At 37.8% G+C, this 27,929-nt stretch overlaps 1 protein-coding gene across 1 annotated transcript; it reads left to right on the top strand.

Annotated features, from left to right (window-relative positions):
- The first annotated feature begins 64 nt into the window (after window positions 1-64).
- On the top strand, window positions 65-27,779 carry lpcat1 (lysophosphatidylcholine acyltransferase 1). The gene is made up of 14 exons (XM_057355281.1): window positions 65-370; window positions 8,204-8,343; window positions 9,267-9,481; window positions 10,115-10,227; window positions 10,988-11,048; window positions 13,805-13,863; window positions 14,410-14,444; window positions 17,332-17,386; window positions 17,462-17,544; window positions 18,997-19,122; window positions 20,787-20,940; window positions 21,096-21,188; window positions 21,420-21,561; window positions 25,141-27,779. Exons 1-14 carry the CDS (start codon window positions 251-253, stop codon window positions 25,320-25,322), a joined length of 1,578 nt encoding a protein of 525 aa, XP_057211264.1. The 5' UTR covers window positions 65-250; the 3' UTR covers window positions 25,323-27,779.
- Window positions 27,780-27,929: the final 150 nt, after the last annotated feature.

The raw sequence follows: 27,929 nt of genomic DNA, 5'->3' as shown, positions 1-27,929 counted from the left end.
AACACTCCCGAAGTGATGTCAGAACCTGCCTTTATCACGCATGCGCACAATAGCAACACGGAGTGATGCTGATCTCTCGGTAAATTAAAAGGACGGAACGGCGTCCAAGCAAAAGCAAGCACGAGTGGTTCAAAATCAACCTTTAGCCGGTGTGAAACTAGGCAGTCTGAATTTTTTAGTATATAAAAACGCACAGCGCCAAAGTATTTGTTGGGGACTTTTCCTTTCACAAATATCTGTCTCTGTCAGAATGAGGTTTCCTAACAGAAAACTACACACGGCGGTACACGGAGAGCACTCGGAAGCTCGTGCAAACTTTCAAAATCCTTTCGTGCACGAGCTGAGATTCACACCCATGCAGAAACTGAAGGTAAAGTAATCTTCGCTTTTCTCCACACTGCAAACCTTGATGTAGTTGAAGTTTCCGTTTGTACAACGTTTCCATGTCACTAGTACCCTCGTTGGATAAAACGGAACATTTTGCCGTAGTTCTTAATGTCATTTAACGTCAAAGCACGCTTAATATTGTTACGTTTGAATGTTTAGGCTACGGACTGCTAAGTGTGACGCGTCGTGCGTCATCTGCCTAAAATATGCAAGACTTTCTTGCCTGAGACTTTCAAATGTCAAAATGGTTCAAATATTCACACAGGTGCAAAAGCTCTGCAGGTTAAATGTCGTATGGCTTAATGCTATTACTATTAAATTACCTGAATGAAACCATCCTGTTTTGAATGACACAGTAATCTAGTGATTTTCTTTGCTAGGGGGGTTCTTGTTTTAAATTAGTTTGGCTTGCTGGAGTAAAGTGTAACGTTAGATAGCTCATAAGAGAACAGAATAGAGAGTACAGTATACTGTAGATTCACCCTTCAAATGTAATTTGTTACGAGGGAATTGTATTTGATAACGGAGGGCACGGTCATTTTAATGAAATGAAGAAAGCTGATGTTACGTCCTCTCAAAGCGTTTTATGCATATGTGGTCACATGATGATGTGCAGTGTGTATCCACACAGTAATGGGGTTAATGGTGTATCTGTGTTTTTGTTAGGCACTTTTTGTTCAATGCAGTATAAACGAGCTGTCAAATTGTGGTCACACACCTGGAAGGGTACTTGTTCTGCACACAGCGCCGTTCATACTAACCCATATTAATAAAAGTCTATCTGTATTCTAACTATCTGTAAAAAAATAAGCCTGTTGATTTTATCTTATGTTTTAATAGATTTCACTTTTTCCTTTCAGTTCTTAAATGAATGGACTTGTAGAACTTGACCAATATACCAATACTCCTCTCCACTGAGTCTGAGCTTGATAAATGACACGTAACATCCTTGCTGACCTAGTACAACATTTTTTACAGCGGTTTAAGATTTAATGTGTGAGGTTTACTGTGTAATTTATGTTGAAAAACAAAATCTCTTTAAATAATGTTAACCACACAGACTATATTTTACTGTCGCTGTAAAAGCCCATCATAAATCCCACAGGGATGCCATTAGATGTATGAGCTGTATATCCACATTGACACAATGATTGAACTGCTCTATGTTTAGCTTTAGGTATAGATACTTTGGCAGAATATTGGGTGTACGCAAATATTTTACAACTTGACTCAGCTGACACAAACCCAATTCAGATATTCAAAAAAATGGAGCTCTACCTCACACCACATGAGATCATAAGTCTTTTTGTTTGTGGCAAATGAGAAGCAGAGACGTAATTTGGCCTGGAGGACATTTGGGTCAGTTTTCTTAAACCTGACAAACTCCTTGTTGACTACGATAGGTTTGTTCCATTAGCTACTGTTCTTCATGTAACGTTCTGACGCAACAGCTGCTTGAATGTTCCTAAAAAGCCTTGTCGAATCACAGTTTTCCACATACATTGAACAGAATGATGAATGGAACATTGTGGTGTTATGCAAGTTATTTCAATTCGACCCAGGCCTACAGCTTTTGTGTTTCTTTTGAACCTTATGTTCTAAGCACCATGAAAAAGCTGTTTCATTTATAGCAGAAATGGGCTCCTCGTATAAGTGTTCACTAGATGGTAGTCTTTTTCGGACCTCTGTACTTAATGGAGAACTCTTAGCAATCAAACGTCATCGGCCTTGTTCGCATCTAAGAAACAATCTGAGAAATCGCTTTTAGACCATGCAATTAAATTATCATCCACAGAAAAGCACTTTTGCTAACTTTGTTGATGCCATTGCTTCACATACATGTCATGACAAGTGTGCCGAGTCAATTTTAGTGCTTTTTAACATGTTTTTGTTGCCTATAATTCTCTGTAACTGTAACATGAGCTTAGCACATTGCTCTTTCTAGACGCATTATAGCTTGTAGATGCATTTTAGCTTGTTCCATTCTAGCTCTTCATGATCATAACATTAGCTTTAAAGAGTTTTTTCATGCTTTTAGTAAGAATCATTTTTATTTGTTGTATACTGGCAAAATTCCATATTACTTGAATCATTTGCCATGAAAACATGCATGATTATGATGGCATGGCAATCATGGTATCCATCAGATGGCCAAAACTGATCTTCATTTCTTTCTGCCATTCTCTGTTTCTGCCATTCTCAGTCAGTAAAATAATAAGCATAGTGATTAATGCTAACCCTTGATCCTCAGCATGCTTAGTCTTCATGACCTGTATGTTGACATGAATATGGATGATGTGGAACATACATGAATTATTCTGTGTCTTGCAAAGTGTTAAGACCCATCAGCTGCTTTGCTTCTCTTAAAATGTTTTTAGCATTTATAATACATGTATTTTTTAAAACATGGGTCTAATTTCCTTTTCTGCAATTTTTTTCCACATATTGATTATAGACCACTTCGGAACATGTAAACACTGGTCCAGAAGCACTTCCGGTTTCCTTTTTTAAATCGTACACGTTTTATTCAATCTTAAAGATACGCGTTTAACATTTTAATTGGGATAGAAACATTCCCTTGGTTGTATTCTGTTCAAACGTTTTTGCAGTTTCTAAACACTGCAACAGGAAGTTGTTCTGGACCAGCGTTGGACCAGCATTGTTTACATTCTCTGAAGTGGTCTATATGAGTGTGTGCAATTTCTATAGCATCACTGGTAACAGTTCTTCGTATTTTTGTTTGTTTTTTGTCACATTTTTGTCACTGAAATAGTACAAAAACACTATAGTGTTTTGGTGGTAGGTAATAAGTGATCTTTTGTCATAACTGTACATAAACAAATATAAAAATTCACCTATTTTTACTTAAAAATTTAAGGCAGCTTTTGAACTTTTAAGAAAGAACAAATTACCTTGAACTTATAAAATAAAGTTGAAATGAGTAAAACTTGATTTTTTTTAAGTCAGTCAAGAGTCAAATATAATTTAAGCTCAAATGATCAGGATGGAGGAACCCGAGATCTGGGTTCTTGTTTGACTAGAGTTTTGTGGGGTGAAGCATCAATCATATAATGTAAAAATGTTGTTTTCTAATGTTTTGTTTCTCCTGATATGGAGTTTTTTTTACAACTTTTTTTGCCAACTTGAAACTAGTACTCTTCCACTTTTCAACTTATATCTTCAGTTCTTGTCTTTTTGTAGGCAGACCGTGTCACAAAGGATTTTTGCATTCCAGGCGTTTTCTTGAGGTCAGGATCAGGTTTTACAGCGATTCAAACAGGTAGATGATGCTAGTCCTTTTGAGTGCAGTACTTACTACTTTACAGTGCTTGAAGATGAGTTAGTATGCAGATGGACTCCCAAACCAGCTGCAGAGATTAGATCCTCCCCCTCAGCCCGACAGCAGATGGAGAATGGAGATGAAGAGGATGGGGGAGGTTGCTAATGGGACCCCATAGCATGGATCAGGGGTGTGGCTCTCGCTACATAATTTAATACTCTGGGTAATAATTTTGTCTCTTAGCAAATGATTTTAGCATGTACTGCATTCAAAAGCACAAGGTGTAGTTTGTGGGAATCAATGCTTTTGTATGTTTTGTAGCTTCTACATCTTTAGCTCCGCCTGCTCTCTCGACTTTTCTTTGTTGCTCTCTCTCTTCCTCCCTTTCCCAAGGGACTCATCAGTTTAGGCTCTAGATCAGTTTGATCTCTCTGTCAGAGCAGGCCGCAGGTGTTGACAGCTGCGCCAGATTAATAAATAAACACTAAACGGACCTCTCCGCCCCCACCCATAGTTCATCTACTCCTAATGTGGTGAGGCCATCTACATTAAATCAGCATCTCAGAGAGATGCTCCGTTCTATCTCTGATCTCACTGCGACAACCTCGCTTAATAGCCAATAGCTAATACATTTAACAAAACGAAAATCAATCCAGTCAGGCGAGATCTTTGCGAGGGAATGACACGTAGCCTATGTGGAATAACCTTTCTCCAGCCTCTAGAAAATGAGCAAGGTGGAAAAACCGGCTCTTGGAATACTGGTGGCCGTGTTTCTACGTCATGAGGATTTTTCTTGGAAATGGAAGCACACACTCTCAGGCAGATTAAATATTCATTAACCCTTCAGGATCGGAATGTGTGTGCGCGCATGTTTTCTCTTTTGTCTTCGGTTCGTTTGACATTGTAACTACAGATCGCCATTAGCATTTACCTACAGTCAGCAATGTATACAATTTTTTAATTTAGCTGCAAAAATAGAATAATACTTGCGTACTAAGACAAAAAAGAAAATATCATACCAAGTAAAGTAAATATTTTTTGGCATAGCATTTGAATTGACCGTGTGTTTTGAGGGAAAACTGTAAAATGTTGCAAATGCAAATATTTGCCTAACATGTTTTACGATATAAAAAAGCACAGTTATTGACCCGTCAGCACCCAGGCCTGGACCGGAACTATTGAAAGACTACAAGATGCTTTAGTGGTTTAATCTTTAATATCACGTTGAGTGCGTATCAGGTGGCATGAGAATGTCCTTCTCATGGGATAAACAAGAGAAAGATGTCGATAATATCAATTGACATCCCTCTTTGACATTTACCTCTTTCCTGTTTCCTCTATATTTTCCTTTAATGTGAGCTTGTTTTCCTGAGCTGCATGGCTGATATGTGATGTCCATGTCCTTTGGGCTAATTCTTACTATAGTCACCATACGTATCTTGTTATGGTCTAGAGACTTTTAGAGCATAATCAAATTTCATTTTGTTTTGTTGAAGACAGGGATTTAGTTTATCCAATGTTCTTATGTAAATATAAATTCTTTCTTGACAGCATTTTTACTTTACATTTATTTGTAACGGGTTACAATTTAAACACATTTTATGTTTTTTGTTGAGGTACAATGTGTTATTTTTTGGAGGATCTATTGACAGAAATGCAATATACATAACTATATCTTCATAGGTGTACAAACACCTAACATAATGAAGCGTTATGTTTTTATTACCTTAGAATGAGCTATTTCTATCTACATAGATGTGGGTCCCCTTACATGGAATTTGCTATGTAGTTTCTACAGTAGCCCTAAACGGACAAACTGCTCTAATAGGGCTGCATGAATAATTTCGATTTTTTTTTTTTCTTTTTTTTTTTTCCCACTACACTGCGTTCCAAATTATTATGCAAATGATATCTTTCTCTGGTTTTCCTAATTTGTCGATGCAAATGACAGTCAGTATAATTTTCAAGTAATCAACAGTTAGGGTACATTTGGAATTTTATTGAACAAACCTCCCACTGACAACAGTATTTATTTAAAAAATGAAAAACTCAAAATGCACTGTTCCAAATTATTATGCACAACAGAGTTTGAAAACATTTCATAGGTTGTAAAAAACTGAAAATGGTCATTTGTTGAATTTGCAGCATTAGGAGGTCATATTTACTGAAATCAAAAGCTATTTCAATCAAAAACATCCTAACAGGGCAAGTTACATGTTAACATAGGACCCCTTCTTTGATATCACCTTCACAATTCTTGCATCCATTGAACTTGTGAGTTTTTGGATAGTTTCTGATTGAATTTCTTTGCAGGATGTCAGAATAGCCTCCCAGAGCTGCTGTTTTGATGCTAACTGCCTCCCACCATCATAGATCTTTCGCTTGAGGATGCTCCAAAGGTTCTCAATAGGGTTGAGGTCAGGGGAGGATGGTGGCCACACCATGAGTTTCTCTCCTTTTATGCCCATAGCAGCCAATGACACAGAGGTATTCTTTGCAGCATGAGATGGTGCATTGTCATGCATGAAGATGATTTTGCTACGGAAGGCATGGTTCTTCTTTTTGTACCATGGAAGAAAGTGCTCAGTCAGAAACTCTACATACCTTGCAGAGTTCATTTTCACACCTTCAGGGACCCTAAAGGGGCCCACCAGCTGTCTCCCCATGATTCCAGCCCAAAACATGACTCCGCCACCTCCTTGCTGACGTCGCAGCCTTGTTGGGACATGGTGGCCATCCACCAACCATCCACTACTCCATCCATCTGGACCATCCAGGGTTGCACGGCACTCATCAGTAAACAAGACTGTTTGAAAATTAGTCTTCATGTATGTGTGGGCCCACTGCAACCGTTTCTGCTTGTGAGCATTGGTTAGGGGTGGCCGAATAGTAGGTTTATGCACAACTGCAAGCATCTGGAGGATCCTACACCTTGAGGTTTTCGGGACTCCCGAGGCACCAGCAGCTTCAAATACCTGTTTGCTGCTTTGCAATGGCATTTTTGCAGCTGCTCTCTTAATCCGATGAATTTGTCTGGAAGAAACCTTCCTCATTCTGCCTTTATCTGCACGAACCCTTCTGTGCTCTGAATCAGCCACAAATCTCTTCACAGTACGATGATCTCGCTTAAGTTTTCGTGAAATATCTAATGTTTTCATACCTTGTCCAAGACATTGCACTATTTGACGCTTTTCGGCAGCAGACAGATCCTTTTTCTTTCCCATATTGCTTGAAACCTGTGGCCTGCTTAATAATGTGGAACGTCCTTCTTAAGTAGTTTTCCTTTAATTGGGCTCACCTGGCAAACTACTTATCACAGGTGTCTGAGATTGATTTCAGTGATCCAAAGAGCACTGAGACACAATACCATCCATAAGTTTAATTGAACAATATAAAATTAAATGTTTACGACACTTAAATCCAATTTGCATAATAATTTGGAACGCAGTGTAAATATCACGTAAATTGACCCGTTGATTGTGACTATGAAATTGCGACGATTATGTGTTTATACGCAGCTTGTTCATGAAGCACGGCTCTTTGATCAGTAGTAAGTGCTGCCCCATCTGAAATCACTATGAGTTTCAGGAGTTATAAGGTGCATTTAAAAAAGCAACACCCGTCAAACATCATCATTATAAATATACTTTATTATCATGAAAATACCCGAGAAGGCTTGAAAAACAGCAATAGAAAGATACCCAAAAGCATTTTTTGGAACTACGCATGGAACTTCTTCTGGTGCGTTTATTTGGAGTTTCTGCGCAAGAGCGCCCTCTGGCTTTCAGATGCAGCGGCATTTACCTGTACACTTCACTGAAAAACTGCGCAGAAACATTCGTAGTAAATCACCTAATCGTGTGCGGTTAATTAACGATTTACCATGCAGCCCTATGTTCTACAGAGTGCATTTCGTAAATACGTTCTCTCCTTTGGCAAAGAAGTGAAAACGTGATGAGATATTATTCCTGTGTGAGCCACCATAGGAAGGGTGGAGTGAGCCGTTGGTTGCAATTCGCAACCTCGCCGCAAGATGCCGCTAAATTTCAAATGCTTGACCTTTAAAATCTTCAAGGATTGCTTTTACTTGAGTAAGTTTACCTTTCTTTGTAATGTTAGATCAAATCTGAGATGTTTTAGGTCTAATCTGATTGTAGATGCGAATCTTGATATCTTAGTTTAAGAGCTTTTCAAAAACTACGCCTCTTAGTATATTTATTACTTCAACCTTTCTTCTCTGAAATAATTCTGCTTGGAACAGCTAAACCTCAGTTTGAAACTCCATGGCCAGTCTAGCATTACTAGAGCTGGGTGTCATCCACATACGAATGCTCCCCTAGATCCTTCTCTTTCTGAGCATAACACAACATTGCAAAATGCTATGTGGTCTCACTGCATATTTCTATGTCTCTCCAAGAGCTCATCCTGTAGGCTATCTGTTGCAAATGACGCTCATACCTCACATTCTTTCCTCAGAAGCTGATCAACGTTAAAATAGTTTGCATTTTAAACTCTGTTTAACTCTGTCTCTTACAGATAGCTGTGATGACCGTGACACTCTTTCCTGTGCGTCTGCTGTTTGCCGCGTTCATGATGTTGTTGGCCTGGCCCTTCGCGTTTGTGGCCACCGTCGGCCGTTCTGAGGATGCGGTAGAGCCTCTCTCCTGGTGGAGATGGTGAGTATCGTGGTTATGATGGCAAGTGCAACAAGATAACACATTTAAATCAAAATGTAAGCATTGCATAGTATTCGCAGGTAAAATAATCCCAGAATGCATTTCAAGGAGCACATGAAATGAGTGCATGGAGTTGAAGGAAACTTATATTTTTATATATGAACTATTTTTGTTTAATACAGAAAACGGTCTATAAAAATGCATTAAACACACTCATGCATACACAATCTCTCTAACATGCGGCAATAGTAGGTAGGGCATCGAACTGTTGGACCAGGATGACACCCAAGTAAATGCCTGACTACACCTCGCAAAAACACCAGTGCACACGGTATAAAGCAACTGAATAAAATAGAAAAGCTTTTGTGGAAGCTATCAAGAGATCGTGGAATAGAGACAATGGTTGTTAAAACACGTGTGAAGATCTGAATGGTGTGGTGTGATACAATCACTGTGTGGGTGTGTCACACATACGTCACACGCACAATACACTGCTCTTATTTATAGCAGTTTAAATTGGTGTGGAAAGCGAGCTGAAAATCTTTTGACTAAGGCTTTGTTCGCTCGGCTGAAATGAAACTGTGAGGTTTTCAGAGTTCAAACGCCCTACATAGATGGCAACTTTGCTATTAATCCATGGTTCAATCATGAAACTCGGTGTGCAGCTGATTGGTTCTTGTAAATCTAGAAATGTGGCCAATCTTTCCATCCTAGTAATGCAATCTATTCACTTCTGTTCTGTCGTGACTCAAGTCCCGCTTGGGATTTTTTCCTATAGCTCCACTCCTTCCCCAGCACCACCTGCCTAGATCTGTTATGGAGGTTCTTCGTTGTATTACCTACTTGACTGTATACTGTATTTATTTTCAAATGTGCATGTATTGCTAATTGAAGTAGTCATGTCTCCTTTTTTCTCTCTCTAGGTTAGTGGATTTGGTCTTAAAGGCCATTATGAGGGCCATGTGGTTTTCCGGGGGGTTCCATTGGATCCGTGTGAAGGGACGGCCAGCTCTGCCCAGCGAAGCGCCCTTCCTCACCATGGCCCCCCACTCATCCTACTTTGACGCCATCCCGGTTACCATGATGATGGCATCTATAGTGATGAAGGCAGAGAGCAAAGACATTCCAGTCTGGGGCAGTAAGTCTTGAAATGACCATTTCATCCATACGTTGTTTGAATGTCATGTTTTTTCTATTGTTGGTATTCTGTCACGTGCCAGGTTAAACTGGTTTAGAGGATAATGGGTGCGTGAATGTTCCCATCTCTGGCTTTGATGGTCTGTTTATTGCTTCTGTGTGGTTTTGCATGCCAAAGATTTCCATAGTCTCTTTACTTTGTGACTTTCATGCGTGACTGCCTCCTGTGGCATAGTTGTGTCGTACAAGTATTTGGACACTTGTATATATACTACTGATAGTGCTGTATGTAATATACACAAATCCATAAGATTTAAATGTGGCTTGGGTGGCCAGATGTTCTATGGGTTGCTGTATAAACGCTGTCCTATTGTTTATGAGAACGGCATACAGCATCAACCCTGGTATGAAAATTTGCGATGTGCTTCTTACCATTCACTGGGTGCAGCTTAACTGGCATTAGGATTTGTTTAGATTCACATTTGATTGTAGTTTGAATAAGATAACTATCATCTTGCTTTTTGTTTGTTAGAGAAAATCACTTTGAATGTTTGGATAGTAAAAATCTCTCTCAGCATTTTGCAGGTTGTCTCTTTTTTTCCTCTCATGTAAATCTTTTCTCTCATTCTTTCAGCCCTTATTAAGTTCATCCGGCCGATGTTTGTGTCCCGCTCGGATCAGGACTCTAGGAAAAAGACCGTTGAGGAGATCAGACGCAGGGCGTGTTCGGCTGGCGAGTGGCCTCAGGTAGAACAAACACACTCTTTATCAGATGTTAAAGTGATAGCTCACCCAAAAAACTAAAATTCTGTCCGCATTTACTCACCCTCATGTCATTTCATACCCGTATAAATGACTTTGTTCTGATGAACACGTAGAAAGATATTTGGAAGAATGTTAGTAATTTTCAGTTGTGCTACATCCACTACCATAGTAGGAACAAATAAATGGTAGTCAAAGGTGTCCCAGAACTGTTTTTCTTTCCCAAAATATCTCATTTTGCATTCAACAGAACAATACAAAAAAGTCCTACTTTGGTTGTCAATGATGTCCCAGAAGTGAAAATTGCTAACGTTCTTTCAAATTTCTTTCTACGTGGTCATCAGAACAACTTCATTTATACAGGTATGAAATGACATGAGGTGAGTAAATGATGACAGAATTAAAGTTTTTGGGTGAAGTAGCCCTTTAATGGACCTTTTCTGTTTGTGATGAATTTCACCTCTGGTTACTTTGCCAGTGCATCTGGAGGGGAAAAGATTTACTAAACATTCGCTAAAAAAGACCTTGGGTTCCAGATGGTTATTTGCCAAGTCGACTAACTCAAGTGATTTTATTTCTAAAGGAGACATCAAGCATTAAGACTCGGTTTGAACGTTTCTGATGCAGAGACATCCATACTTTGATATATTTCGTGTATTCAAATATTCTGATCACTATATTTGTGTAAGCATGTGTGAAGGAATAAGCCGAGGCAGTACTTTTCTGTCCGTGCATTGTTTTTCAGATCATGATATTCCCAGAGGGCACATGCACCAATAGATCCTGTCTCATCGCGTTTAAGCCTGGTATGTATAAACGTGCTCATTCTATCACATCTGATATCTGCTTTCTAAAAAAACACTTTCATGCTCATGCCGAACGTATCCGAGTATTTGCATGAGATTAGAGTTTGTTCGAGATGGTCCCTCAAAATATTTGGCCAAATATTTGCTCGGTTATTTGTTCTCTCTAATCTGTGGCTCATCGTGCTTCACAGAGCTGAGAGATTTGGGGATCGACTTCCTCTTCCTGTGTATACTGTGGAGTAGATGGTATTCATCCTTAAATCCCCCCTCCTCTGTCAATACTGCATTGGCTCTGTTCCCTTAATCCCCGCCCCTTCTCTCGCTTCATTTTTCTGGTCTGGCTAACTCGCTTTTCTCTCCACAACCTTTAATTCTGGGGCTCTCGATGTACCAAACAACACCATGGAGCCAGATAACTCTCCAAAACAAAAGCCACAACGGCCCGGTGATGGAGTTTGAATGTGTGCCGAGAGTTGTGTGGCACTTTCTGACCTTTTGTTCAGTAGTGTTTATTCTGCATTTATATGCAGACCATGTTGGAAGCAAACCTATAAATTGTCAAATTTACATTGACCATAATGTTTAATAGGTTTTATTGGTATATTGATGAGTGGAAAGCTATGAAGCACCTTTGTTTCTGGCTGACTTCCTGTCAAAGAAGATATTGTCAAGGAACCGATTGGTCAGGCAAGGCTGCTGTTTCTCAAAGGCAAAGATGCAAATTGAAAAAAGGTGGTTTGTAGATTTGCATGAGTTTCACTTTGGTTCACACCTGTTGTTTTTAAATGTGTTTTGCAGTTTCAGTTTTGGAGTTGTTTTGATAATGTTATACAAAAGAAGTGTGGTCTGGGGGGCTGGGGGGGGTCATTGCCCCCACAAATTTTAATTGGATCCCTCCCAAAATGTCCAACTGTTTAATTAAATTGACAGATCATTACGCAATACAAAAGTATTTAATGTTACATTTTTTAGTCACAGAAATGTTTGTAAAATTATGCATGCAATGAACTATAATATGAATAGAAACATTGTTGCCCGAACAGAATATCTGATTTCTCCTCCTGTTAACAGCAGGTAATTAAGAGTGGCAAGCTGAAGGGCATTTTGCAAGCTGGCAAATGGCATTGCTGCTCACCTTCCCAGAAATGTGAACCAAAATAATAAAGTTTCAATTCACTTTATTCTTCCTAAGGGTGGTCCGTTGTAGTCACCATTCACTTTCATTGTATGGATTAAATAGAAAAATTGTGCTTGCAAGAAAATACATGTTTAGAGTGACAAGAAGGTTTGTTTGCAATGACAGAATTTTCATATCTGTTTGAATTATGACTTTTAGTGGATGTTCAGCTCATTACAGGTATTCGAAGTGCATCTGGACAATATGTTAATAACTGGTTTGGGACATGGTTATTAATAGCAATGTAATGATTTAAAATCGCTCCATCGATTGAAGTAAATTAAAATATAGGAATTCATATTATTTGAAAAACCAAACAAAAATTAAAAATATTGCCGTATTGCAATAAACTGACACTAAAAAATTAAGTGAATTAATTGAAAAATAAAAACCTAATAAAAACGAAGTACATCTATAGGTTTAAAAAAGCAACAACATAAGGGGCGATTCACAATTCGCGTCTAAAGCCGCACTGCTTTCTCCTTTTTCTCCAAAGCGCATAGGAGTTTGCGCTCTCCTGGCGTCTGTCATTGCTAAGCAACCATGGGCCATGCTAGCCTTTGAGGAGGTATAAACAAAGGATGGATTATAGGAAAATACCTTGCAGTAACTGTGCTACTAGATCTATTTATGATGTGATCATCTGTGTCTCCATCTTACTGAGCTTGTCTATATTGGTTGGTTGGTTGGTTGGTTGATGTCACGTGACCTGCGGTGCTTATGCGGCATTCTGAAAAGTTGAAATATTTCATCTCGATGTGGCTCCGACGCGCCTTGAAAAATGAGCACATCACTCCCTAGAAAAATGAGCACATCACTCCCTAATTGAGCGTGGTTGCTGAGTGTCTACATTTAAAATAACGAATTTGCGCGCGTAAAAGACTTAAGTTTGGGCCACAAACGCATGAACAAGAGTCTGTAGATTATTTCCGATAACAAGCAAAATAACAAATAAATGACATTAGCTAGCAAGTAAATGACATTAGCTAGCAAGTTAAAAGTATGTCTAGCCAGTATTATTTTGGGTCGACAAATTGTTTAATGTATAAAATGAACATACAAATAAAATTCAACAAATTGTTTATTTAATACAAATATTATACAATACAAAATTTTATTTAAATTAATATGAATATAAATTGATTAAAATATAGTTATATCATTAGCTGCTAGCTAAGCTAAGCACAGACCGGAAGTTAACTTCACGCCAGGCATGTTCGCTGAAAACGTCTATAAAACGACAAAAATAAATAAAGCACAAAAATAAATAATAACATAGCAAAAGCAGATAATGGCTAAAAATTCAACTACAATACTCATACATACAATACTCATAAATACAATACACTCGTCATGTCTAAATGTAAAAAAAGTCATAATTAATGAATAAACTTATGAAGTTATTATCCAATCCACGAAGAGGTTAATGATTTTGGAAACTGGTGTTCACACCCACACAAGAGGCATGTTTCATTACAGTAAATGGGAGTGTAAAGCCACACCCAGCCCCTATAGCTGTCACAATACAAGCCCTGCCACTCGGTCTCATTCCCGCCCATTTCTCTCTCCTCTCCTGCAGGTGCGTTCATCCCTGGAGTTCCCGTACAGCCTGTGGTTTTGCGTTATCCCAACGAGATGGTAAGAATAACCGTCCACCCAAACAGGGTGTGCCCTTACAGTGTCAATGTTAAGCCACTCCCACTTCCTGTCAGAAAGAGATTATGTTGCTCTATTGAATCCAGCAGCCTTTTCACAGCTCATTGACTTGCGTATGCAGCAGAACAAACATTTCACTATTTGTGCGATGGATCGGTTTCTTTGTCCACTTTCTGTCTCCACTCTGTCTTGGACGTCATTGTGGGTTTCTCTAGTAAATAATACATGCAGGTTATGTTTAGACTCCCTGGAAAACTCGGCACACGTCCGAGCTCCTTTCATAGCGTGTATTCCTATTGGAATATAAGAACAGGGCACTTCAAGGTCGTACTATCACAAGATCAAGGTCAGGCCCGGGGATTGCACATAGTCCGAAACAAGTGTATAAAACAATGCAATGTAAGTCGCTTTGGATAAAATCGTCTGCCAAAATGCATAAATGTAAATGTAGTATAATACCCATGTCCCAGACGTTTGTTTGGGATGCCAAACCTATTCATCGCCTTTCTTTTCTCACTTCCTCGATAGGATACCATCTCATGGACGTGGCAGGGCCCTGGAGCGTGAGTTCACTCGAGTTCTCATTCATTGTTATTTTCACATTGTGCACACATTTTCACATTGTTATGATGACATGGATATGATCAATTTGAAATGTAAACAGTCAGTGAATCTCAGGATGGGTCAGATTTCACCCCAAAGAATGAAATAAGACCTTATAGATTGCGTCATGGGACGATTTAAGTATGTTTGTGTGGTGATATTTGAAGTAAAGCACTTGTCAAATTACTGCATTACAGCAAACTTGAATATAAAATAAATAATTTGGAGTAAATCATAATAATTTACCCAACCTCTTCTAAGCTTTCTTTTAGATTTTATGCTTCCCGTATAGCTGGAATCAGCTTCCAGAAGAGATCAGATGTGCTAAAACATTATCAACATTTAAATGCAGACTCAAAACTCATCATTTTAGCTTTGCATTTACTGAATGTGCACTGTGCCTTGTCCGAACTGACTGCACTATATTTCATGTATGATCATTATTCTTAACTGTTTTAATTTTTTTAAATAATTTTAAAGGTTTTTAAATTCCTTGTTTTATTGTTGTGATTATTTTTAGATGATTATTTTAATTATTTTTATGTAAAGCACTTTGAATTACCATTGTGTATGAAATGTGCTATATAAATAAACTTGCCTTGCCTTTCCTAAGATAGCTCACCACAACATGGTGTCAGTCCTCTGGGTGTGGACTACTTGTCATGTTTGTGTGTATGTATGGATCACCAACCCAGTCTCGAGGCAGTTCGTGGCATAGACACGATATTTGGAATCTATTAATTCAGCGAGCACTACCTTTTTTTAATGTCACTCAGCACGACTTTCTTTTCGCGTCACTCAGCACAACTTTCAATACACAGACTGCCTGTGTATTTACATTTATACAGTCATGGCCAAAATTGTTGGCACCCCTGAAATTTTTCCAGAAAATCAAGTATTTCTCACAGAAAAGTATTGCATTAACACATGTTTTGCTATACACATGTTTATTCCCTTTGTGTGTATTGGAACAAAACAAAAAAAAGGAGGAAAAAAGCAAATTTGACATAATGTCACACAAAACTCCAAAAATGGCCTGGACAAAATTATTGGCACCCTTTCAAAAGTGTGGATAAATAAGATTGTTTCAAGCATGTGATGCTCCTTTAAACTCACCTGGGGCAAGTAACAGGTGTGGGCAATATAAAAATCACACCTGAAAGCAGATAAAAAGGAGAGAAGTTGACTTAGTGTGGCACACACAGACACACAATGCAAAGACTAAGCATGGACAACAGAAAGAGGAGAAGAGAACTGTCTGAGGACTTGAGAACCAAAATTGTGGAAAAATATCAACAATCTCAAGGTTACAAGTCCATCTCCAGAGATCTAGATGTTCCTTTGTCCACAGTGCGCAACGTTATCAAGAAGTTTGCAACCCATGGCACTGTAGATAATCTCCCTGGACGTGGACGGAAGAGAAAAATTGATGAAAGGTTGCAAAGCAGGATAGTCCGGATGGTGGATAAGCAGCCCCAAACAAGTTCCAAAGAAATTCAAGCTGTCCTGCAGGCTCAGGGTGCATCAGTGTCAGCGCGAACTATCCGTCGACATTTAAATGAAATGAAATGAAACGCTATGGCAGGAGACCCAGGGGGACCCCACTGCTGACACAGAGACATAAAAAAGCAAGATTACAGTTTGCCAAAATGTACTTGAGTAAACTTCTGGGAAAACGTCTTGCGGACAGATGAGACCAAAATGGAGCTTTTTGGTAAAGCACATCATTCTACTGTTTACCGAAAACGGAATGAGGCCTACAAAGAAAAGAACACAGTACCTACAGTCAAATATGGTGGAGGTTCAAAGATGTTTTGGGGTTGTTTTGCTGCCTCTGGCACTGGGTGCCTTGACTGTGTGCAAGGCATCATGAAATCTGGGGATTACCAAAGAATATTGGGTCGCAATGTAGGGCCCAGTGTCAGAAAGCTGGGTTTGCGTCCGAGATCGTTGGTCTTCCAGCAGGACAATGACCCCAAACATACTTCAAAAAGCACCCAGAAATGGATGGCAACAAAGCGCTGGAGAGTTCTGAAGTGGCCAGCAATGAGTCCAGATCTAAATCCCATTGAACACCTGTCGAGAGATCTTAAAATTGCTGTTGGGAAAAGGCGCCCTTCCAATATGAGAGACCTGGAGCAGTTTGCAAAGGAAGAGTGGTCCAAAATTCCGGGTGAGAGGTGTAAGAAGTTTATTGATGGTTATAGGAAGCGATTGATTTCAGTTATTTTTTCCAAAGGGTGTGCAACCAAATATTAAGTTAAGGGTGCCAATAATTTTGTCCAGGCCATTTTTGGAGTTTTGTGTGACATTATGTAAAATTTGCTTTTTTCCCTCCTTTTTTTTGTTTTGTTCCAATACACACAAAGGGAATAAACATGTGTATAGCAAAACATGTGTTAATGCAATACTTTTCTGTGAGAAATACTTGATTTTCTGGAAAAATTTCAGGGTGCCAACAATTTTGGCCATGACTGTATATTTAGTAGTACACATTTTAGGATGTGGCTAACCATCACCTTACTTCACCCCAAACCCTAAAATCACAGCCTCAAAGGCAAATTTAGCTAAAAACGCGAGTTTCACAAGGTGGCAAAACAACGACAAATGGCTCCCCTAACCCCGCCCCTAAACCTAACGTCACAGGGGAAAAGTCAAATCATAAGAAAACATACCAATGAGATAGTAGGAAATGGGATCATCAGATCGCGTGAAAGATATCGCATATAAAATACGTTAGATTGAAAGTCGTGCTGGGTGACACGAAAAAAAGTCGTTCTGACTGACACGAAAAAAGGGGGAAATTCGTATGCGCGTGAAACTAAAATCCCAATGTTTTCCTTTCAGATTTGAGATTTTGTGGCTGACGTTATGCCAGTTACACAATTCCATAGAAATAGAGGTGAGCGCTTTGTGAAATACTGATATTTGAATGATATTATGCTATGAATTAGTAAATGAAATGTTGTCTGTCTAGTATCTCCCCACATACACCCCATCAGAGGAAGAGAAGAAAGATCCTGCGTTGTTTGCCAGTAATGTGAGGCGGATCATGGCCAAGTGAGTCATCTTATTTTTAAAGTGACAGGACACCTGCCCTTCAAAAAAGAGAAATGTGCTGGTAATTTTCGGCAAGTAAATTTCTGTTAACAATAAAATGCACTGCAGCTCTAAAAATTAGTATGGAAAATTCCTTCCCCACCCAAAAATGTCATTTACTTACCCTTAAGTTGTTCCAAATCGTTGTACATTTCTATGTTTTGTTGAACAGAGAAATATATTTGAAAGAATGTTCGCAATTTTCATTTCTGGGACATCATTCACTACCATAGTAGAAATTTTTGTTTTTCTGGTGAACACAAAATGAGATATTTTGAAGAATTTCGGAAAGCAAACCGTTCTGGTGCACCCTTAAGTACCATTTGAATGTTTCCTACTAAGGTAGTGAATGACGTCCCAGAACTGAAAATTGCAAACATTCTTCCAAATATATTCCTCCGTGTTCGCCGGAACAAAGTAATTTATACAGGTTTGGATCAACTTGATCATGACAGAATTTTCATTTTTGGGTGAACTATCCCTTTAAGACGGCACATGCCCTGTTTTTACAGATATTTGAACAGTGTGTAGTATTTATTCACTTCATCATCATCATATTATTTCATTTCAATTTGCTGACATGACTTTGCAGAATTACTACATTCGGTTAACTCATGTATAGGCAAGCAACAAAAACACACCTTACTTTCAGTCAAACCGGTCTCTCCTTACAAGAATGTCATCAGGAATGCATTACTGTTGATTTACCTAAAAAATAATACTTTGTTATCAGCAATAAACATTAGGGATGCACCGATACCGGTATCGGCCCGATACCAAGCTCATGTACTCGTAATGACACACAGATACCAAAGACCGATACCTCACGTGACATACATAGAGCCCTATGATTTCCGCAATGCGGAAAACGCGGACGGAATAGAGGAATCCAGGCATAAAAACAGAATTTGCTGTACAACACGGAATGACACGGAATCTGGCAAATGTATTATTTCCTAACAAGAAATTAGCGCTTAACCGCTAACAGCTAACGAAATATTCAGATACTGTTTAAATATGTACAGGTGCTGGTCATATAATTAGAATATCATCAAAAAGTTGATTTATTTCACTAATTCCATTCAAAAAGTGAAACTTGTATATTATATTCATTCATTACACACAGACTGATATATTTCAAATGTTTATTTCATTTAATTTGATGATTATAACTGACAACTAATGAAAATCCCAAATTCAGTATCTCAGAAAATTAGAATATTACTTAAGACCAATACAAAGAAAGGATTTTTAGAAATCTTGGCCAACTGAAAAGTGTGAACATGAAAAGAATGAGCATGTACAGCATCGGTATCGGTGAGTACCAGAAAAAAAGTATCTGTACTCGATCTTTAAAAAATGGTATCGGTGCATCCCTAATAAACATCCATTCATGTGTTGTGTGTTTCGTAGGGCACTGGGGGTGCCCATCATCGACTACTCTTTTGAAGATTGCCAGCTTGCAATGGCCAAGGGCCCTCTGCGTTTGCCCCGACACACCTGCTTGCTGGAGTTTGCCAGACTGGTGCGCTGTTTAGGGTGAGTAGACCAATCAGCAGGCTGTCTGGGAAAGTATGTGTCTTTAGAACCAGCATCAGATATGATTCAGCAATTCTTTTAAACTACAGAGTTTATACACTGAATCATTTTATTATTAGTTATGTTATTGTGTTAACAGTGATGAGAGACTTGAGGTACAGTGTTTGGTCATGAGGTGAATCGTCATCCAGTCATTGAATCCATCAGCATATTCATCCCCAAGCATCCTCATTCCCAAGGCTCAGCTCTACATCACAGTATTGATCTAGTAAATCTGAAGTGTTTGCTGTCATTACGCTCGGTAGTATGAGAAACACCGGGTTGACTGATGAAACGCAGCACAGGGATAGCAATGAGAGGAAGATTACAATCTGAGGAATGATTGTATAGTGATGCTACAGCAGTATGATGATGTTTATTGGCAGTGAACATAGTGCCCTCTAGTGAGTGTGATTTGGAAACACAATCAACGGGGACTGGAATGATGAAATTCAGGGTTTTACTTTAAAGGGGTCATATTGCACGGCTAAAACAAATATTATTGTTTGTATCTCCTCTTTGCCCCACCTCTCTGAAACGTGCAGATTTTTTACAAAGCTCATCGCTCTGAAAAGCGAGGTGTGCTATGATTGGCCAGTTAACCAGTGCGTAGTGATTGGTCAAATACTGCAAGCATTTCACGGAAATGTTACGCCTCTTTCCATATTCGGAACATCAGGTTCCAAAGCAATTGTACTGACAGGCGATACAATGAGATTTACAGTCACGCCCACCTTAACTACGTGTAGATTTGGGCGGTCTTAGTCAAATCATGTTACGAATTTACGAAGATTCGCCGGGGTGAGTTTGACATTAACTGGAAAAAAAACATTTTTTCAAAGTAAAATTGGCCACATATTAAGACATCATGTTTTTTTAATGCATTTCATTGCTCATTTTGTCTTAATGATTGGTCATTTTGAGACCCCCTGGAAGTCAGCTGGTGCCCCCTTGTGGGCCACGCTCCCCCTGTAAAGAACCATTTGACTTTAATATTTTATGCTTTATAATAGTGAAGTAAAAGTTTCCCAAAGTGAAAACACTCTGATAAAGATACTTGAAAAATGTACTTGAGTAAAAATACTCTTTACACCTCTGTGGATTTGACATTTTCAGTGAAAACTTAAATACATTCTCTGAGAATTTATATTTTATTACCACAATATTGAATAATCTGTTTATATTTTACTAAACCCCTTAGACAGAGTCCAGACATCAGGAAAATATCACTCTATACGCATTTTCTATTTAACATGAGGGACAGATGATTGTTATGGATGTGACAAAAATGGACACACATTTTAATTCACAGATTCCTTAAGTGTTCAAACCAGAAGCAATACCCAACAAATAGAGAAGAGGGGACTCTTAATAGAACATAAATAGTTATTTTATTTTATATATGTACTGTTATAGTGACAGTTCACTTACCTATAGATGAAAAACGATGCTTTAAAAAGTTTTATGGACACCAAATATTGATGTCTGATCTATCAGTATGGTCAAATATCTTTGGAATTGTGATGTACTGTACAACTGTAATTTGCAAGGGAACCTACACATTGCGTGTAAGAGTTGTTCAATGACATTTGCTGTATTTGTTTTACTTGGACTTTGTATCACAGACTGAAGAAAAGGGTCACAGACGAAGTCCTTCATGATGAAGCCATCAGGGCCCGTCAGATGAGCGGAAAAAGATTGGACGTGCAGGCCTTTGCCCGGTACCTCAACCATCCCATGACAGAGGCGGTCCAGGACATCTTCTCACTTTTTGAAGAGGTTAAGCTCGTTTTTAACCAAATATGTTTATTAGGTCATGACCAAATAGAGGAGTAAAGCATGCCGTTTGAAAGCACAATCTTCTCTGATGATGATCGATTGTGAGTTTGCATACTGCGTCAGATTGTGGTTTTAAACAGATTGTGTGTTTCCAGAATGGGGTGATGGACGTGAAAGAGTATGTCACCGCTCTGTCCGTGGTCTGCAGACCTTTCAGATATCTGGACACCATTAAACTGGCCTTCATGGTGAGCCTTGTTTCTGTAAACTCTCATTATGGGCTCCTCATCTATGGCAAACGAACCTAAAAAGAAACACAAACCACATGCTGTTATTAGATCATGGAGATGTATATGTTTTGATGGAGTTTCAATCAAGGATGTTGGTTTGAGTCTTTAATGATGGCACAATATGATTGTAAATGTTTTGAAATTCTTTCATTATGAACACTGAAAGAATAGTTTTTTTCTGTTCTCCAGATGTTTGAAGCGCAAGAAGATGGAGCTGTTGTAGAAGATGAGTTGGCCACAATTTTAAAAACGGTTCTGGGGGTCGAAGAGTTCGCTGTTGTTGACCTCTTTAGGGCCATTGATTGTCAAGACAAAGGAAAGATCACATATGGTAGGAATGTGGAAACACGTGTGTTTGTAATATTACACCGTGTAACAAATTGTTGTTTTGCCTGTCATTTTTATAGTTCTTGTACAATTCTGTGGTGCTAAATATTGTGGCAGTATTTATTTTCATGTAGCATCAATGTTTTATTGTATATTTAGCTCAGGTAAATTTTCAGCTAATATCGTTAGCTTAAGTACATTTTAAGATAATATCGTTAATTAGGATATATCGGTATATTGCAAATAAACCAAAACTGACAATTGGAAAATAATTTTGAAAATATGTGAAAATTTGTACACTGTCAGAAAAGGACAAAAAAAGTTTGTAAGGACAGTATTAGTCATAAAAGACAAAAACGATCAAATGTACACTTCTGAAGTTTTGGACAACTCATTTTTAGTAGCTGTTATGTTAAACTGTTGTTTTAAGCTCAGTGTTATGCCAATACCTTGTAATCTCTGCGTACGAGTAATAATACCGAAATGTATAAATGTGTGAAAATAGTTTTTTGCGAGTACAGTCCATGGTAAAACAATTTTGATTTTCGTATTCTGCATGTTAAAGGGGTCATATGGCGCAAATACTGTACATGTTTTTGGTGTGTTATAAGTTGCCAATGCATGTATTAGACACGTAAAATTGCAAAATCTGAAAGTGTCGGAACAAAAGATGCATTCTATCTAAAAGCGAATGCTCACCCAGACCTGCCTGAAATGCCTCGTGTAACCACACCCCCACAAATCTACATCAGTTCGTGGTATGATTTGACTAAGACTGCCCAAATGTATACACAAGTAAGGTGGGCGTACCTGTCAGTACAATTGCTTTGGAACCTGATGTTCCAAATATGGTAAGAGTTTCCGTCACACGCTTGCAGTATTCGACCAATCACTACGCACTGGTTAACTGGCCAATCATAGCACACCTCGCTTTTCAGAGCCATGAGCTTTGTTAAAAATCTGCGCGTTTCAGAGAGGCGGGGCAAAGAGGAGATACAAACATGCACGGTATGTGGAAAATACAGCGTTTTTGAACCTTTAATCGTGTATACACATTGCATTACATCTAAAACAAATGATAATATTCGTTTAAACCCCTTTATTAAAATTAAAGCGAAAAACTAGGGCTGTGACGGTAAGGTTTTTTTCTTACCGCGGTGAAGACACAACAAATCATGCGGTTTGGCGGTTAATCGCACCCAACAACACACCTCCACAAATCTACCATTTATAAAAAATAAATTCAAAACTTCACTTCATCTGTAATGAATTTATAATATACAGAAAATATAAAACATCATTTGTATGTGTTGCTTAATCTTTGTTCACTCAGATCGCAAGCTAGTTTAAATATTTTAAGTTTACACACCGGATGCTCGGATTGCGTTTTATGCTCGGCTCACATCACCATATTAAAATGTTTCAAAACTGGTGAGTCACAGAATTTGTTAACATTACTTGCATTAGGTATAAAATACCAACGTAATATTAAATGATTAACAATAATCTATTTATTACCATGACTTCGGAGCGGTTGTTCTTTAATTCATTCGTTCGTTAAAATATATTAAGTAATGCTAATTTCGACAACTTGAAACATGAAAATGTACATTTCACTGCAACTAATGTTAATGAATTTGGCCTTAGCATAACACTGGCACCTTTTTCCATACCTAAAGAGCCTGAATTTTCCTTCAAAGAAGTTCAAAAGGGTCGTCGCCTTCAGGTTACAGACTGTAAATAAATTTTTCTTTGTTTTAAAACGCGCTGTGATTCCTTAGTTACCTTAGTTGAAATAAATACCTAATTTATTGATGCAAATGCAATGCAAAGCTAAACAAGACAGACACTGACTATGAACGACAAAGAAAACAATATATAGCACAGACTCTCAGTACACATTTTGTTTGTTTTGTTATGTTTTGTTTTTGTATTGTACCATTCCGCGCATGTTTAAATGCCATTTTTATGTATTTTTCGATTTCTTTTTTTTCCAACGTTGCAAATTTTTCAACATTAATAAACCTATATACAGAATATAATATTAATGCGTTATTTAAAGATAATTATAGGCTTGATGTGAAATTGTGACTAAATAAAAACTTAAAAAAATACGTCTTTATTAACTTAATTTAAATAAACGAATATTGTTTATTATGAGCTCAAATATTTGAATATGAAATGATTGAAAAATGCCCATCCCTACTCTTAACGGAGTGACAATGTTGCCAGCAGCACTGAATACACACTCGATGGAGTGGCAATTTACCGGCTGCCCCTGGTCAAAACCAAAATGTGCCCAAATAGGCGACAACATTATGCTTAGACACTAGATTCGTGGCCATTTTTTGAATAATGTTGTCAACTGTAAATACTAGCCCCACAAAACAGAAGCATCGCTATAAGCACTTGCAACTAACTGTTTACGTTATGCTTTTGTCTTTTATGCCGGTGTTTGTGTGTATTTTATTGAACATTATCTGTAGACATCACAAGTACTGAAACCTAGCATTTCATTAAAAATAATCAGACACGCACACAAAATAAATCCCCCATATGTTTAATGGACTGTCCCTCTTGCGCGGGAAGCAGTTTTTTTCCCCAGAAGCCCTTGAACATATAGGACGAAAGAGAGTAATTTATGATTAACAATTAATTATTGTGTTTATAGTTCATATCACACACCATATGCACTCCTGTAACTTTAACCAGCAAATAAATAAAATACTGAAGAGTCTGAAGAACGACAGACAAAAGTTGACTCACTTTTAGGTTACTCGGAACTAAGAGCAATGTAAAACACATCAACGCCCGTCTGAACTAAAACTGCTCATCCTTTTTTTCCGGGGATCCAAACTACCGTAAGCTCTCTAACGTTACTTCTAGCGGCGCATGGAAAAAAACACTCAGTGCACCAAATCAACATTAGGTATCCATTTCTGTGCGCTACAATATAAAAAATGTCGGCATCTCATTACTGCGGTGATGCGGTTATCGTCACAGCCCTACGAAAAACAACTTTTTTCTTGTTACATTGTGATCTCAGTGTTGCTTGCTAGGGCAGTGTTTCTCAAATGTTTTTTAAACCCAAGGACCTTTTATGACCCTCAACCTTTAAAAAAGTATGCAGACTGATATTAAAGTCCCAGTCAACTTTGCAATGTTGCATTACCCACCAGACATTTTGTATATTTAAACATTTCAAAATGTCTTATTTACGTTTTTGCTTGTGACATATAGATTCTGATGTAAGACCAGTCACATTTATTAAGATTAAGAAAATACATGGGGTCAAGTGGAAGCACTCTTTAAACACAGGGGTCTCATTTATAGAATGTTGCGTAGAAACCATCCTAAATGTGATTGTACGATCATTTCTCAAAGTGTGTACGTGTGATTCATAAACGAACGTACGCGCAGAAAACGCGTGTACGCCTCTCTATCAGATGTGAAATCTATAAATCGCAAATGATCGTGAAATTGCTTGCAGCTGAACAGTTTCAGATCTCCGCCTTTTAATGATGATAGTTATAAGAGGTTTGCATTAGAGCGTACTAATGTTAATTGTCTTATTTTGTGGCAGGTGATTTTTGCGGGTTTATGAAGAAATGCCCAGATTTTGTGGAGCAGTATCACTGTCTCCATGACTCAACACCAAGACACTCACCTTCAGAGTCTCGGCCTTCAACTAATGGCTTCTGTGGTGACTTCAGCCCCAAAGAACTAAACCATCACAGAACAGAACACAGCAAGAAACAGGACTGAAAGCTTTTACCCTCACAGCCTGTCACTCTCAGTGTGTGTGTGTGTGAGAGAGATGTGATGATGAATGATAAGTTGAGTCTAAATTTGCATCTGGGAACATCACATCTGGGATTTTCCCAGAGTTCTTTTGAAAATCTTTCAATAATTTATTTTTTCATTTCCTCCAAGAGCCTCAGCTTATCTTCAAAGCAGTTTTTTTTCTGACAGTAACGGAAAGGAAACCTGTTCTTCGATGTCTTGTTTTTTTTAGAGAGAGAGCTTTTAACAGTTGTCATATATAAAGTGGCATTCAGTTTATAACATGAGCGTGTGATTTATAAATAACAGATTCTTTGGGTTGTTTAGGCAAACTGATGCTAACACAGGTGATGCTTGTGCCAGTACTGTAGATACTAATATTGGTTAAACTTCATTTCTTGCCGGTTGAATTGATCGTTTATACAGAGGCAACATGGTGACTTAAAATAAGTCACAGTAAGTTCTATATTTCTCCACCCATATATTTTTGTTGCATGTTGTATACCTGCACATCCTGTTTAACATCACTGGACAACAAAACTGATGTTGTCTGTTTACAATGCTAGTACACAGTATTTCCCCCATATTTTATTTGACGCATACCTTCCATAAGGAAAACAGTATTTATTGCTGATATATTGCTAATTTTATATTTATTGTATACGCTACTGCTCAAACGTTTAGGGTCACTTGACTGATCCGAAGGCATGTCTGAATGTTTGAAATTAGCTATGTGGAGAAAAATAATTGTGCCAACGCGTTTTTCATTATAAAACAAAAGTTTTATTTCAAAAGTATGTTATTGAAATTGAAGATGAACCGGTGGGCACTCCTTCAATATTATTTAAAAAGCATCCCAATGTAAGACTTTTAGAAGTTGGCTGATGAAATGCCAGGAGAACATTTCTGCAAATGCTAGCCAGAGGTTGACTACAATAAAGGTGATATACTGTATACAGTACTGTTCAAAAGTCTTTGGCACGTTAGGATTTTCATGCCCCAAAAAATGGTTTTGAGCCAGTTATTTATATATTTCGCATTTTTATTTATTTACGTATTTTTCTGTAGTGTGTCAGTAGCAAATATCAGTTAACATTTCCAAACTTTTTGTCATTATTTGTAAAAATTCCAGTGTCATTTATGATTGTAGCTGTTGTCATGCAAAAATCGCACTGGATTATTACAAGTATTGGCAAAAAGAAATGTTTGGAAATGTAAACTGATATTTTCTACTGACCGACATAAAAAAGACGTAAATAACTGGCATGAAACCCTTTTTTTGGGGGGGGGGGTTGAGTGCAGGTACAAACATTAACGTGCCTTTTGCAGTGTATAACAATTTATTTTGTATGCTTTGTCAAAATATAATTCCAAAAATTTCTGCAATAACATTTATTGTGTGGTTTTGATGAGTTTACTATTACAGGGACAGTTCACACACAAATTCAATTCTGTCTCCATTTGTTCATCAAGTTGATCCAAACCTGTATACATTTCTTTGAAAAAAAGGAACGATATAGGCTATGGAAGAATGTTAGCAATTTTATTTTCTGGGACATCATTCACTAGAAAAAAATAGTTTTTTTTTTGTTCTGTTAAAAACAGAGATATGTTTAAGATTTTAGCAAACAGTTCTGGGGCACCTTTGACTACCATTTTAAGTGTTCCTATGGTGGTCAGTGATGTCCCAGAACTGAAAATTGCTAATATTGTTCCAAATATCTTCTTTTGTGTTTAGCAGAACAACTTGAGGGTGAGTTGAGTAAATAACAGAATTTTCATTTTTGGGTGAACTCTTTAATTTTAGAAAATATAAAGAATAAGTGACCCTAAACTTTGGATGGGTAGTGTATTTATTTTGATCTATTTTAAATTGTGGATTGTTAAGATTTCATGCATAGTAAGTTAATGTTTATTACACAGCTATATATCCCTGGTCCTTAATTTACTCATTACAACAGCCTTGATCCTTTAACCAGACTTTCTTCAGATGTTTTTAATGACCATTGAAGAATTGTACACTGATCACTAGCAGTTTTACAAAAGGAAGAATAAAGGTAAAGCACACAGCATTTCTATAATAGCCTAAACTTGCCTCTAAATCTCAGTTTTTACCACCACAAGGCGGCGCAATATAACAACAGAAGTAGAGAAAGGGAGCCTGGATCGTCTTACACATGCTGTTGGATCTTTTAACGCAGTTGTTCACAAGAGACTGTCAAAATATTGTTTTAAATATTATTAAGATGTTGCAATGTGGCTTTTGGATTTTATACGATAGTATTGACGTTAACTACAGTAGAGTTGTTTTATAAACTACAAGCTCAAAAGATGAACAATTTAAATGGTAGCACCCTTTAAATGTAGTAAATATAAATGAACTACACTATATAAATATGGTAATTATGTACGAATGCAGTGCTGCTACTATTTCTGTGATATTACAGTCCCATCCGTGGTCCAACAAAAATACTTTTTTGTAGGACCTTTTGTACAAGTATTTTGCTAAGTGGCTTTAAATAAATACTAGGATTGTTTCTGAACAGGATTCCACAAAATATCTGACCCTATAGAGAGTTTGCCCTTCAA

Source organism: Triplophysa rosa, linkage group LG16 (genome assembly GCF_024868665.1).
Source record: "Triplophysa rosa linkage group LG16, Trosa_1v2, whole genome shotgun sequence".
In the NCBI taxonomy this organism is placed as follows: Eukaryota; Metazoa; Chordata; class Actinopteri; order Cypriniformes; family Nemacheilidae; genus Triplophysa; species Triplophysa rosa.
The sequence above is the reverse complement of the archived record's forward strand: the minus strand, read 5'-3'. Positions and strand labels throughout refer to the sequence as shown.